This window comes from Xyrauchen texanus, chromosome 4, assembly GCF_025860055.1.
Source record: "Xyrauchen texanus isolate HMW12.3.18 chromosome 4, RBS_HiC_50CHRs, whole genome shotgun sequence".
In the NCBI taxonomy this organism is placed as follows: Eukaryota; Metazoa; Chordata; class Actinopteri; order Cypriniformes; family Catostomidae; genus Xyrauchen; species Xyrauchen texanus.
This window is the reverse complement of record NC_068279.1, coordinates 32,424,650-32,438,363: the sequence shown is the minus strand read 5'-3', so window position 1 is coordinate 32,438,363 and position 13,714 is coordinate 32,424,650. Positions and strand designations below refer to the sequence as shown.

Here is a 13,714-nt window from a genome sequence, read left to right as displayed (position 1 = left end):
AGACAGACTGATGAAGACTATAGCTCGACTATGCAAAAACTTGATGTAGCTCCATTGTAACGGTGTATGTTTATGTAATAAATGTTGCAGTGTTGGGCTGGTCAGGATTCTCAAACAAACAGAGCATTGTTTTGAAAGTACCAAAGCCACAGTGCTTACATTTTTGGGGAGGTTAACCTACCAGTGTTATTGCAGTTGGGTAAAATGAACAAGCTTGATCTATGTTAGCAAGTAACAGTTAATGAAGTCCATAAGCTAGAGCTGGCTACATTACATTTCAAAATTGTAATGGTAATCAACATGTGGAAGATAGAATGTAAAAATGTAGAATCAAATGTATAATATAAAAAAAAAGAAACAAAAAGTGTCAAACTTGAGTTTTTAAAAACTATGTGAAGCAAAAGAAACTCATTCCACAGCCTCAAGCTATGCCAAACATGTTAAGTAGAGGCTTTGCTCTGCCAAATACCGAAGACGATCACCGCCCCTCTCCACAGAGACTGAAAAAAGAACAGTTCTGAGAACTGCCAGAGCAAGCCCTAAAGATGGACACACTCTTTCTGACTCTCTGAATCTCTAACATTGTTTGCAGTGTAAGCAGTCATTATCCACATTTCTCATATTTTGACAGGTGAGAGCAGGTGATTGCCTGGAATTATGTGCCTTGCAGCAAGTAATCTGTTACTTGCTATCCTGAGACAATCACAAAAGTGTTGCTTCATGACAAAAAGAAAATCGGCCAAAGGGAGATTAAGATTTTTACATAATGGGCTAAATTCAGTTGTAAAAAACAAGAGAACGGCACACTGCTGTAACTACCTGACAAAGAGCCAACTGGTCGAAACTTTGTTTTGTCTTTTCTATTAAATGATACAGGAGCATAGCGGTGTGCTGTTCTCTTCTTGTTTTTTGAATTGTGTAAATTATTTGATCGTGCACCTGCCTCAATGTTTAGATGTATGCATACTATTTCTACTCTAAATACAGTTGTACCAAAAACTTAAAATCAACACTTGTGATAATATGTATGATAATACGTAACCTAATGGATCTATTTACAAGCTAAATCTTACTTGCATAAAATGGCACCAATAAAGGATCTGGAAATGTAAGCGTCTTTTAAAAATGTCTGGATGTTATTATATTAGATAACAAAATATCACATAAAAGTGGCCTTTATTTTAAATAAAAACAGTACAAGCACACTTTCCAAGTGAAATATTTTAACCATAAAAGAATAGATATACTGTTGAAAATTAAGATGAAATGTGTTGGCTAAAAGTAATTACAGAAACGCCTCAGAAATGTCAAGATCTTAGTCTAGCATAATTTATTTGCAGATGTCACTTGGTTTGATATTTTTTTTTTATCCAATGCAATGACATCCATATTTGATTTAAGTGTCCAAATACTTTGGAATATGTAAATGTGTGTATATACCTGTAATGATAGATAAATACCAGTACAATATTTGTTCACATAGAAATGGTCATACCATGCAATGCTGTGGACATTTGCTGGTCCATGCGGCTTTTCTGTGCAGCGGTGCTCTGCTCATGTGTGTCTTCTGCACACACACTTTCTATCGGTGTGACCTCTGTCGTTTTCATACTACACGAATGGAAACTGACCCCACTGACCATTTGGGTTTCTGGGTGGACAGGACACAGAAAGAGGCACACATGACACAACAATATGCAACTGTAAAGCAAACCACAAGACATTCAAATACAAGTCAAAAACATGTAGACCATGGAAAAGCATTTCACTGCCAGAATAAATGGGTGTTTAAATAGCTAGTGAAATGAATCTTACGTAAACTGTCCAATTCAACTCAAATGGGACAAATTTCATAAGAATGCATTTAAAAAAAAATTGCTCTGCTTATGTTCCTTGAATAAGGCTCAATAAGTTTTTCTGAACTGGGATTTATCCTGCATCCACAAGAGTACATCATTGTGTATCATACACATGCACTATCCACAGCTCTGACATGACAGTAAACTGTTGTACTGATTTTTGGAAACACCTCAATAGCACTTACAGGCGATTCCCATTTAGCTAATTGTCTGCTACTGTGTGTGACAAAGGAATAGTTCCAAAAATGAAAAAATACTCTCATTTACTCACCCTTTATGCCATCCCAGATGTGTATGCCTTTCTTTTAACTGCAGAACACAAATTACTTTTTTTAGAAGAATATTTCATCTCTGTAGGTCCACACAATGCAAGTGAATGGGTGCCAAAATGTTGACACTCCAAAAGTCACATAAAGGCAGCATAAAAGTAACCCATATGACTCCAGTGTTTTAAAAATAGCAATACTTAAGTTCAGGGGCCTGGGTAGCTCAGCAAGTATTGACACTGACTACAACCCCTGGAGTCGCAAGTTCAAATCTAGGGCGTGCAGTGTCTCTCTAGCCAGGTCAATTGGCCCGGTTGCTTGGGAAGGTAGAATCACGTGGGGTAACCTCCTCACGGTCGCTATAATATGTGGTTCTTGCTCTCAGTGGGGCGCATGGTGAATGGTGCGTAGATGCCATGGAGAATATCATGGGCCTCTACATGTGCTACGTCTCCGCGGCAATGCGCTCAACAAGCCACGTGATAAGATGCATGGATTGATGGTCTCAGACACGGAGGCAACTGAGATTCGACCTCTGTCAACCAGATTGAGGATTGAGTCACTACGCCACCACAAGGACACATTGCGAATTGGGCATTCCAAATTGGGGACAAAATAAAAATAAATATTTAAGTCAATTTTTGCTAGAAATTCTTCTCCCTGCCCAGTAAGAAGAATGTGAAAGTTAAATTTAAAAGTGCAGACTGACTGAGCCAGGAGGAGAATTTATAGCATAAACACAGTATTTATGGCATAAACACAGTATTAAATCGCTTCTGGAGTCTTTGAGTCAACCACTGGAGTCATATGGATCACTTTTATGCTGACTTGTGTGATTTTTTGGCGTTTTAAAACTGGCACCCATTCACTTGCATTGAATCGGCCAAAAGAGCTGAGATATCATTCGAAAAATCTTCATCTGTGTTCTGCTGATGAAAGAAAGTGATATACATCTGGGACGGCATAAGGGTGAGTAAATTATGAGATAATTTTTCATTTTTGGGTGAACTAATCCTTTAAGGAACAGAAATATAAAAAGGCTTGACTGAACACAATGTCCTGGATGTAAAAAAAAATATTTAAAAAATTGATTTCAGGAAATTTTATGTTTAGCATCTCTGAAAATTGTTTTATGTAAGGTCAGTAAATTTAGCATAACTGATGCTCACTGTAAAACTTAAAGCTCTATAAATGCAAAGAGCCCAGCAGTTTGCCTGGAGGCAAATGTTTTCATAATTTTAACACAACCAATATCTAATATACAAGTAAAACTAGTCTATGTACTGTAGAACAGATGCTTTAAATGAAAATCTGAAGCAGGCCTAACCACATTTAACAGATAAGCAAACTTGCATATAATTACCATGTTTTTTAAGACATGTATTCATTATAATATAGTGTTTGTTTGGGCATATACCAGGATATTCTTTAAAGTACCTTGGGGTAACTTGTAAGTACCATGAATATAGTACTAATTAAAATAACTGGTAAAAGTATGGTATTATCAGCAGATAAAATCTGTTCCATGATAGGGTCACAGTAATGTTTGTGAGAGACATGAAAATGTCTGAGAATGCGTTTCTAAATTACTAAGTGAAATGTAAATGTACTCCATTCCCAATACTGGACAAATATATTTTTAGATGAAACTGATATTCTATTTCAGCCTTCATTCCTATATGATAAATAAATAAATACTTGCGTACATACTTTAAGATACTTCCCATATGTTCCATGATTTTGATCTTCTAGAGAGCAACTTTTTACACAAAAATTCTGTATATTACATAACATTGAGGACCTATGAATCAGCATTGACAAAGACAACAACAACTAGCCATTTAGCACAAGCTGCTGCCTTCCAAAAGGGGTGAGCTCATTGTTGGATTATATCCAAAGCCCCCATGCATTTTTCACGGTGAGAGAAAACTTTGCCCTGTCAGATCATGTCAGGCATCATTACAGACACATAAAAGTGAGCACCCCTTGTCCAGTCTCTATTCTTCACCATATTCAGCAGAAACTGAGGTCTTGAGTGTAAATATAGAAACCTAGAGCATAACAGGTTCAAACTAAACATTCCAGATATCTTTCTTTATTCGCCAGATGTGTTTATAAGGTTTGAGGTTGTAGGAGGCAAGTAAAAAACACAAACTTTGAAAGTGAATTTTTTATTAAATTAAAAGTTGTATCCCTTTTGCAAAATCTTGAATTCCAACAAATGCTAAATGCTGAAATCAATGTTTATATGGAGACCAACTAGTCCTCAGTATCCTCTGTGGGCATGGCTTGGGAGGCACTTAAGGTGGTACTTGGAGGTCGGATCATACAGTATATGCCTCATTCACCAAAAAATCCAAAGCACAAGAACTCGAAGTTGGAAGGGAATATTAAAAGTGCAGAGGCAGAGCTGAAGCACCAAACGTTGTCGGATGGCCTCAAAGAATTGACCCGTTTGAAATACAGATATAATACTATTTTATCGCTGAAAGTGGAGTTTTGTCTATTCAGGAGTCGTGGGACAAGTCAGGGAAGCTTTTGGCAAAATATATAAAGCTGAGAGAGTCTTTTTCTACCATTCCCTCAGTGAAATCTGCTGGTGGTAATATATTTACCTCAGCCATTGATTTTAATAATGCTTTTAAAGAATTATATCTTGATCTCTATAGTTCCATGTCTTCATCTACTGAAGAGGACATTCGAAACTTTGTGGAATCATTAGAACTCCTTAAACTGACGACTGAGCAAAAAAATATTCTCGATTCTGAAATAAACTCGGAAGAGCTTGGCAAGGTAATAAAGGCCTTGCCTACAGGCAATGCTCCAGGGCCAGACAGCTATGGCCCTGAATTTTTTAGATCTTATGCTACAGAATTGGCTGCACTTTTGTTTTAAGTTTATACGGAATCATTAAAGAATGGAAAGCTTCCGCCAACCATGACACAAGCCCAGATCAGTCCGATTCTTAAAAAGGACACAGATCCAAGCAAGTGTAAGGGTTACCATCTAATTTCCCTGATCCAGCTAGACTTAAAAAGATTGTCATAAATTCTGGCTCAAGTAAAATATGACATCTCTTATACATACAGATCAGGTGGAGTTTATTCGGAGCTGTAGCTCTTCTGATAACATCAGGCGTCTCATCAATATCATGTGGTCAGTGGCGAATGACTCCAGTCGCTGCCATCTCATTTGATGCCAAAAAGGCATTTGATATGGTAGAATGGGATTATCTTTTTAAGATTTTGGAAATATACGGGTTTGGGAATACTTTTATTGGATGGATTAAGTTACTTAATGGACACCCGGTAGTGGCGGTACAAACAAATTGATTAATTTCAGATTATTTTACTCTGGGTAGGGGCACCCGGAAGTGTTGCCCTCTTTCCCGATTATTGTTCTGTCTTGCCCTGGAACCATTAGGAACCATTATAATAAAGAAAGATGATTTTTCAGGTGTGGTGGCGGGAGATATGGTGCATATGCTTTTGCTCCATGCAGTTGATATTTTATTATTTGTCTCTGACCCCACTAGATCTATGCCTCGTCTCCACAGAATTATTCTCAGGATACGGAGTCAATTGGTCTAAATCCGAAGCTTTGGCTCTATCAGAGTACTGCCCAGTGACAGCTTTTCAGTCAGGCATCTTCCAGTGGTCCAAAAAGTGCATTAAGTATTTGGGCATTTTATTCCCAGCAAATTTATTCAAAGCAAAATAATATTCCCAGAGTTAATTTTGACCCCTTAATAAAAAGGTTTGAGCGATGTGGGCAGGTGGTTTTTATTACATTTATCAATGATTGGGAAGGTAAAAGCTAATAAAATGAATTGTATTCAAAATTCAACAAACTGCTACAATATTTCTCTGTAGATGTCCCCCTCTCTTATTTCAAGCAATTTGTTAGCATTGCGAAGTCCATCATTTGGAATGGTAAGCGTCCCAGATTACATTTCAATAAGTTACATAGGGCAATTGACAAAGATTGGCTAGGCCTACCAAAGATTTTTTTATATTATTATTATTATTATTATTATTATTATGCATTCGGTCTCAGACATTTGAATCATTGGTCGCTTCCACCCGAGAGAGCCCCTATCTGGTTTTGTATTGAACCGGATGTTCTTGCCGATATTTCGTCATTGCAAAGCCTATCAAACTAATTGAAGAAGTTACACCCCGTTATCTTGCATTGCGCTCGGTATGGACAAAAGTTTCCAGTGTGTTTAATTCGGACATTTATTTAAATGTTGCCTCGAGTATATAGTGGAATCTAAAATTATGTATTAATAAGTCCCCTTTCTGCTGGTCAGAGTGCATTGAGAGGGAGGTTAATATGCTCTGTGCCCTATATAAGAGTGGAGTGTTGAGATCCTTTGAAAATTTGGTTTAACATTTTGGGATTCCCAGATTTCAGTTATTTAGGTATTTACAGTTGCGTTATCTGCTCTGTAGTATTTTTGGGAGTAGTATACACCTCCCTAAGGTGGCAGATACACTGACTGGTGATTTCTGATTTTGGAAAAGATCATGAGGCATCAGTGTATTACTCCCTGCTAATTCAGAGTTTGGGGGAACAGAGCTTTAACTTCTATCAAGAGATTATGGAAAAAGGCTGGGGATCTAGGATTCATTTGATGGGAAATGGGGCAGTTATTTGATATTTTTGGGGACTCTTGGGGAGGGGCTATGGAGGGAGAGGCATAGTTTTAGATGTGTATGATTATCATATATATATTTTTGTGTGTTTACTTGTGTGTGACCATCTCATAAGGAAGTCAGTCATATGGGTTTGCAATGAGAGTAAATTATGACAGAATGTTAATTATTTGGGTGAACTATTGTTTTAAATTAACAGTTTACGGTTACTAAAATAAATTATTTATAGAATTTGGTCAGAATGAGACTAGATGGATGAGGTCATTGTAACACAAAAACAAAAAACTGTTTGCGAAGCAGCATCACTTCTAAAAGAACCACTGAGTATTTACGATAACTAACAACTAACCTTTCAGGCCATTGTCCGAGTCTTCCTGCTGCCTGAGAAGCTCCATATTGCAGAGTTCCTCAACACTGCCATACTTCATAACGGAATTTATTGATGACAGAGTAGTGACAAGCTGACTGTTGATGGAGCTAAACTGGGATTGTTGAGGTGGGCCGAATGCATCTGCCAACTCACTATAGTTCTGAGCAAGCAACGTCTGCTGTTCCTGCAAGAGCTTCTGCACTCTCTCTATGTAGTGATCAAGTCCAACACCTGCCCCAGCCTGTTCCAGGATGGGCTCTGTTGATATCAGTGATCCCACAGAAACACTCTTTTCTTGGGACTGTAATAAAGACTGAGAGGGCCACAGGCAATGCTCCTGGTCTTCAAACCAACTAAGAAATTCTCTTGTATGCTTGTGTGACCAATCCCAGCCTCTTTGGTTCTGCAAGATGAAGTGTTGTCGAGCATAACCTCTTCAGTAGTACCTACTGATATTGAGCGCATTTTCAATGTGGCCGGCACATCTTTTACAAGACCATCACCAATGGCGATTGTCCGAGTCACCACTGGTTCTGTGCTTATTTGTTTGTCTTTTAAGTATGGCTGTGTGTTGGTGCAGCAATCAGTGAGAATTATCTCATCAGTGTTGGTAAACTTGCATTTTGTCTCAATTTCTGTGTTTGTGTACTTCGAAACACTCATAGGTAAGACCATGATTCCAAAGTCAGTTTTGTGAACTTCACTGGTTGCTGTACTCTGGGTTACCATCTCCTTGATTGGGTTGACCATTACATCCACTGAACAATCTCCACATCCTATAGACCTGAACTCTTTGGCTTGTTCAGCCTCAGATTTGCAAAGTCCTAAACCTTCAGCTGTTAACTCGGTGTTGATTCCCATTTCACATACACTTAATTCCACTCCCACACACTGGTTGCATGTCACAACCTGCCTGCCAACACATTGATCCTGAACCTCAGCACGTTCTTGGATGACCCACCGCTCCATTGGCAACTCTGGACCCACAGCAACATGCTTTGCATCTGGCCTGCAAGAAATACCTACTGCATTCATTTGAGTGACATGACTTGTGCTTGCATCGCAAAACTCAACATGATTACCCACGCCATGGCACTGTGTGGGCACTCTGGCCTCCACAGAAGTGCTATACATCTCTGGCCTTGCCATCAAGCCCTTATCTGCCTTATTTCTTGATCCAGCCACTTGAAGCTGAAGCTTTAGCTTTCCCATCTCCATTTGGTGTGTGGTCTCCTTAAGTTGAACCTCCAGTCTGTAGATCTTCTCTTTGAATTCTTCAATTGTCTGGTGCTGCATCTCAATCTCAGCTTCTGCCTCACTGCTCAAACCTAGCATGGCTTCAGTCACCCCAATTCCTGTGCTTCTCACCTCCTTCTCAGTTCCCACGGCCACATCTCTGCTTCGCCCCGGCGACCTCCGGTAGACAATGACGTCGTTCATGTTCTCATCAGCTCCAACACCAATTGACTTGCACTCAAGGCTCCACTGCTGTGCACTTTGGTTTGTCCTTTGCTCTTTTTGGTGTAAGTTCGGCTTCACTTCCTCACCATTATCCTGGATCTTCCTTTCTAGAGCCTGCACTTCAGCTGTTAGTTGCCTGAACTCTTGTAACCTTTGAGAGTTCTGCTCTGTATTGTCCACCTCCTCAATGTGTAGTTCAGAGCCTGTCTGGAGCTGGTTCAGTGGCTCATACTGATCAGCACTGCCGACACTGTAGGAGCGTTTCCTAAAACTTCCACCAAGACCATGTCCAGCAAGCTTTGTGTTCTTCATCTGGGACACCAGCTGCCTCTTCTCCTCTTGCAAGACTGAGATCTTGACTTGAAGGATTGGGATGGTCTTTATCTGCTCCTCCAGTTCTTTAAGTCGCTTCAGAGCAACTACCATCTGTTCTCGAATGTGCTGGAGGTGCATGGGGCTGACATTGGTCACTGGTGTGGTCATTCCTGAGCTTAGAGGGCTATGGCGGATGGAACTGCCCATGGAGGATGTGAAGTAGAAGTTGTACTCGCCATTGGCTAGATGTCCATTATGTTGCAGAGAATGGGAGCTGGGTGAAATCTGGCTTGCCCCATATGAGCCACTGTAAGAAGACAAAGAGCTAGAAGAACCCATCCCCCCAAAGCTGGCAAGGCGCCTACGAGGCGGCTCACTGACTGGTGGCTGCATAAGGAGCCGCTCCTGCTCTAGTCGCCTTCGAGTCTCCATTAGAGTTTTCTCCACCTGGGGATTATGGCGAAGGACACGGGGCGAGGGTGGTGGCAGCAGCTGCTTGGTCTCGGGGATGTTCACAATGGTTTGGGTAGCTTCATGGACTTGGGCAGTATGGCCAGGCTGGGCTACCTGGTTCCGAGGTGTGAGATACACAGGTGACTGTTTGTTCTCATCACTGTTGGAAGAGGACAAGGAATCGGTTGAAGTCCAATCAGTCTGCCCGCTGCAATTGCTCTGAGGCGGTGGCACAGATCTGACCACTTTTGACTTCCTCTGGATGTTTAGCTTCTTAATGGTGTTGCCTCTCTCAATGTCATCCACATACTTAAGAAAGTCCAAGTCTAGCTGATAACCGTATGGGGTTTCCAAACAGTAAGGGTCCTTCTCATCATCATCTTTTTCTGTAGAAAGCAAACAGAAGTTGAGATTTGTTGTTAAATCTGATCTAATCACTTTAAAATACATAAAATGATCTGAGAGAAGGATTTTTCCCCAGTTATGGAACTGTTATACCTGAAAGATAGAATTTGGCATATTACACTAATAAGTGTTCACATTTTGTAGCCCTTATTAAAAATGTCTAAGCTCTAGAACACCACTTTAACTTTCAAAGAAAAAGTAATTCTCCAAAAGAATGAAAATATTCAGCATCTTAAAAAAACTAAAACACATTACATTTATATTTAACCTCACATGATAACTGCTTTACTTGGTACGTTCTTAGATAAGTCCATTTTTAATTCTAAGCACAGCCAAATCTGTTAGCACAGGGGTAACTCATCTATGGTTGCAAGTCCAAAGATGTGATCATCACATTGAGAAAATATAACCATTAAATCATAAGTGTGAGTCTTAGTCATTCCAACATCACATTATACCCTAATTAACTAATAATTAACTATACCCAAGATTTCTCAGAGGACCTTCATACTAATAACTAACCTTTTATGTATCCATCTTCAACAACAAATTTAAAGATGTATTCTACACAATGTCAAGGCAAAATCTCCATGTGTTTGCGGAGTATTTGCAAGGGGAGGGTAAGTGAGGGTGGGTTTAAGAGAAAACATGGAGAACAAATATTCCCTTCAACCCTAAGGTCTGTTTGGTCAGATCGCAACTGGCAAAGTTTTAAACATTGCACTCTCCCTCACTACCAAGAACGTCTTGACAGAGACACATTTTTTTTAAACAAAGAAGCCAAGGAATATACATCAACATAGCTTATATCACAGTCCAAATTCCACACCAGACTGAGAATTCCTGCTGTCATTTAGACAGAATAACTCTCTGGAAACTGACACTTTCAGATCATTGTGAGACACAGCACATTGAGTAGCAACAGCAAACAATTAAACAACATTTCTTGGTATGTGATGGTTTAAGGAAACTTGTAAAACACTTTAAAAGTTTACCAGACTATGTTACACTGAAAGTTTGCCTCAGGAATCCTCTAGATAGAATAAACTGCAAGAGGTTTTCCCCAAGGTAACGGCAACCTAATCCCTCATTGTTTAAAAGTCACTTACCCAAAGTCAAACAGCAGTTTTCATGCAGCAGTATCTATTCCCTCAAAGGCCGTAATAAAGTTTTATAATAAGAACAAGCTGCAGGCTGCCTCCCCTCACTCACTGGGCACTTTCTCAACCTTCACTCCATAAGGGAAAAAAATTCCACTATTGGTGTAAACTTAGCCCAGCTCAGTGCAGCCTGTGATAGGCTAGCTGCCTCCACCAATCACGCAGCACTTACACTTTCTTCTTTCTTGCTTCGCTCAAATTGTTCTTTAAAACACTTGGTAACTCTTCAAACAGTGGACCCTTTTAAAATACTCATTCCAGGTATGTCTCAGGCACATTAAGGAGTCTAAACTCACTAGACACACACAAGTTTCAATAAAGCTGTTGCATCTCTTAATTTTAACTATGTCAAGATGAAGATACCAGTGCAGTGGCATTAAGGTGAAGTAAAGGCACTTTTATCAGTAACGATAAATATAAAACGCTACCTACATAATGAAATAAAAAAAACATACTTAAAATCACATTTCACCCCAAAATCAAAAGTTTTAAAAACATTGTATTAAATTATATATTGTGTTAATCTCATCAAGTACATTTTCAGACAAAATGTATCATCAAATGAAGGGTTTTTGGATTTCGATACTAAACGAAAAACAGGCATTCTGGCCATAATCAATTAATTTAAACTTATTTTAAGGCATTTATTTTTTATGTTTTTCCTTTTGATTTGGGGATAAAATGTGACCTGGACATGCTCTTTGTTTTATGAGATTCACCCAGTGAACTTGAAAAATTGCATGGTTATTATGATTTTAAATAGTCAAACCAAAGAAAAGAGCATTACTCTATAAGTTACAATTAAATAACAAAGCCTCCTTTACTGTATTTACACAGCAACAATTGCGAGCTTGTTAAGCATGCCATTTTTCTTTGCTGACTATAGCAAGAGCACAACAGCAATGTCATGTTGAATGAGACAGGCTTGTCTGGTACGAGGAACAGAAAACATGGGCAGCTGAGTGCTGACCTCACCGAATGTGAACACAGGAGGGGGGTTGTAAACCTGTGCCACTGAGGGGCAAGCGAGAGAATCCAATGAAAGCAGTGTGTGAAAAAGCTCCAAGAATAATCCACCCACACTCTCTTTTAGGAGTCTAGAATTACATAAGACACAACCCACCATCAGACACAAAAACAGCCGTGAGGATGTTCAGATCAAAATAGTTTATGCTACGGGCAATTTGCTGAAGCAGACTTGCTCTCTGTTCACCACTGGCTGTGCATTTGAGAACAGTGAACAGGAAAGGACTGGTTTCAGCAACCAGTTGCCAGAGGGTCAAAGCTGGGAAATACATATATTGTGTAATAAATCACATTTACCTCACTAAAAGAGAAACACAAATATTAAATTCAAACTTGTTGGTTCTCTCCTGTATGTGTTTAGTGTAAGCTAAGGGTTCCTTGGGTTCCTTCTAGGTTGCCAAGTCTTTTTCACACAGAAAGAAAGAAGAAAAAAATATTGCCAGGTGACGTGACTTTTTTTGTAAACTTTGATTGGCCAATGTTTTGCCAGTTAGAGAGCAGAACATAGACACTCATGTTTGAGGCAGGTGGACTAACAAACATGACACATGATGTCTTTTGCCACAGAGTTATTTGTGGATATTAAGGGCTGAAAGTGCACTACTTTAAATGTTTTGTGTAAAAGCTGTGGAATAGTGGAACATCCACAACAAGCCTTGTTGTTAAAACACTAATGACATATCAATATAAAGGGCGTTCAGCCAACTATCAGAGGGCAAGTTGCAGAATCTCAATAATAACAACAACCTCAAAGACTATCCAATCTGTTTGAATCTGATAAAAAAAAAAACAGTATCTGACTATGCTGCTGTGCAAAGGCAAAACACAGAAAACAAGTTCTCAAAATTATCAATCATGTATTTAGACTATGATCTGTGCTGTGACAAACTATTTAGGCTTAACTATGCCAAGATTAAGAGAAACTGACTGAAAATTGCAGTAACTGCAAAATCCACACTAAAAATAAGTTAGAAGCCATTTCATTGTTGTAGTTACTGAATTTTACCTTTGAAGGTTAGCATGTATAGGTACACAGGTTAGGCTTTTGATAGAGAACCACAAGAGAACATTTCCAAAAAAACATAACATTACATGGAATAAGGGGAAAAGAATGTTGTTTTTTCACTTTGTCTTTCACTTGCATTTGCCAAAAAGGACAAGATGGTGTGAGTTTTCTCAGCTAAAATCTGACAAGACATCCACATTTGACCAAATGTAACATCAGTGTCATGTAAACATCTTAAAATAGATGTCTGCCGTCAGCCCTGTTCAGAAACAGTCCACTCTTATGCCTTTTCTCTGCACTGCTCATACTGATAGAAGTGAGCAGAGTATGTGCGGTTTACAATCTTTGTGTGGGTCACAATCTTTGGGTTCAAACGGTCACAGCTTATCTACTCAGTTAGTCAGACAGTTTTTGTTGTTGACAGTCTAAAGATTTGTCAGCAATAAACATTAAATATCAGACTGATCAGCATTATGTTGCCACAATTCCTTGCAAACATAAAACGGTTTTTACTAAATTCTCATCTAATAATCTCTAGTTTCAATTGTTTTGGGGCTCTTCTAGGTTCTGGCTAATAAATTTGTGGTCTATTCCAAAATATCACTCCAAAGTGTATTCACTACAAATTACAATTCACAATGGCCATTGGGCCTCATTTACTAACCATTCGTATGCACGTATGTGCATGAAATGTTGTTTTCACAAAAGAAAATATTTTGACACTTCGAATTTGCA

The 13,714-nt window shown here is 39.0% G+C and overlaps 1 protein-coding gene across 1 annotated transcript in view; it reads right to left on the bottom strand.

Moving 5' to 3' along the window:
- Positions 1 to 13,714, bottom strand: part of LOC127642717 (KN motif and ankyrin repeat domain-containing protein 1-like) — a 57,187-nt gene that overhangs the window by 9,037 nt on the left and 34,436 nt on the right. The window contains 3 exon segments of the mRNA XM_052125242.1: positions 1,496 to 1,651; positions 7,133 to 7,462; positions 7,465 to 9,768. Of these exon segments, the coding sequence (XP_051981202.1) occupies positions 1,496 to 1,651; positions 7,133 to 7,462; positions 7,465 to 9,768 (2,790 nt within the window).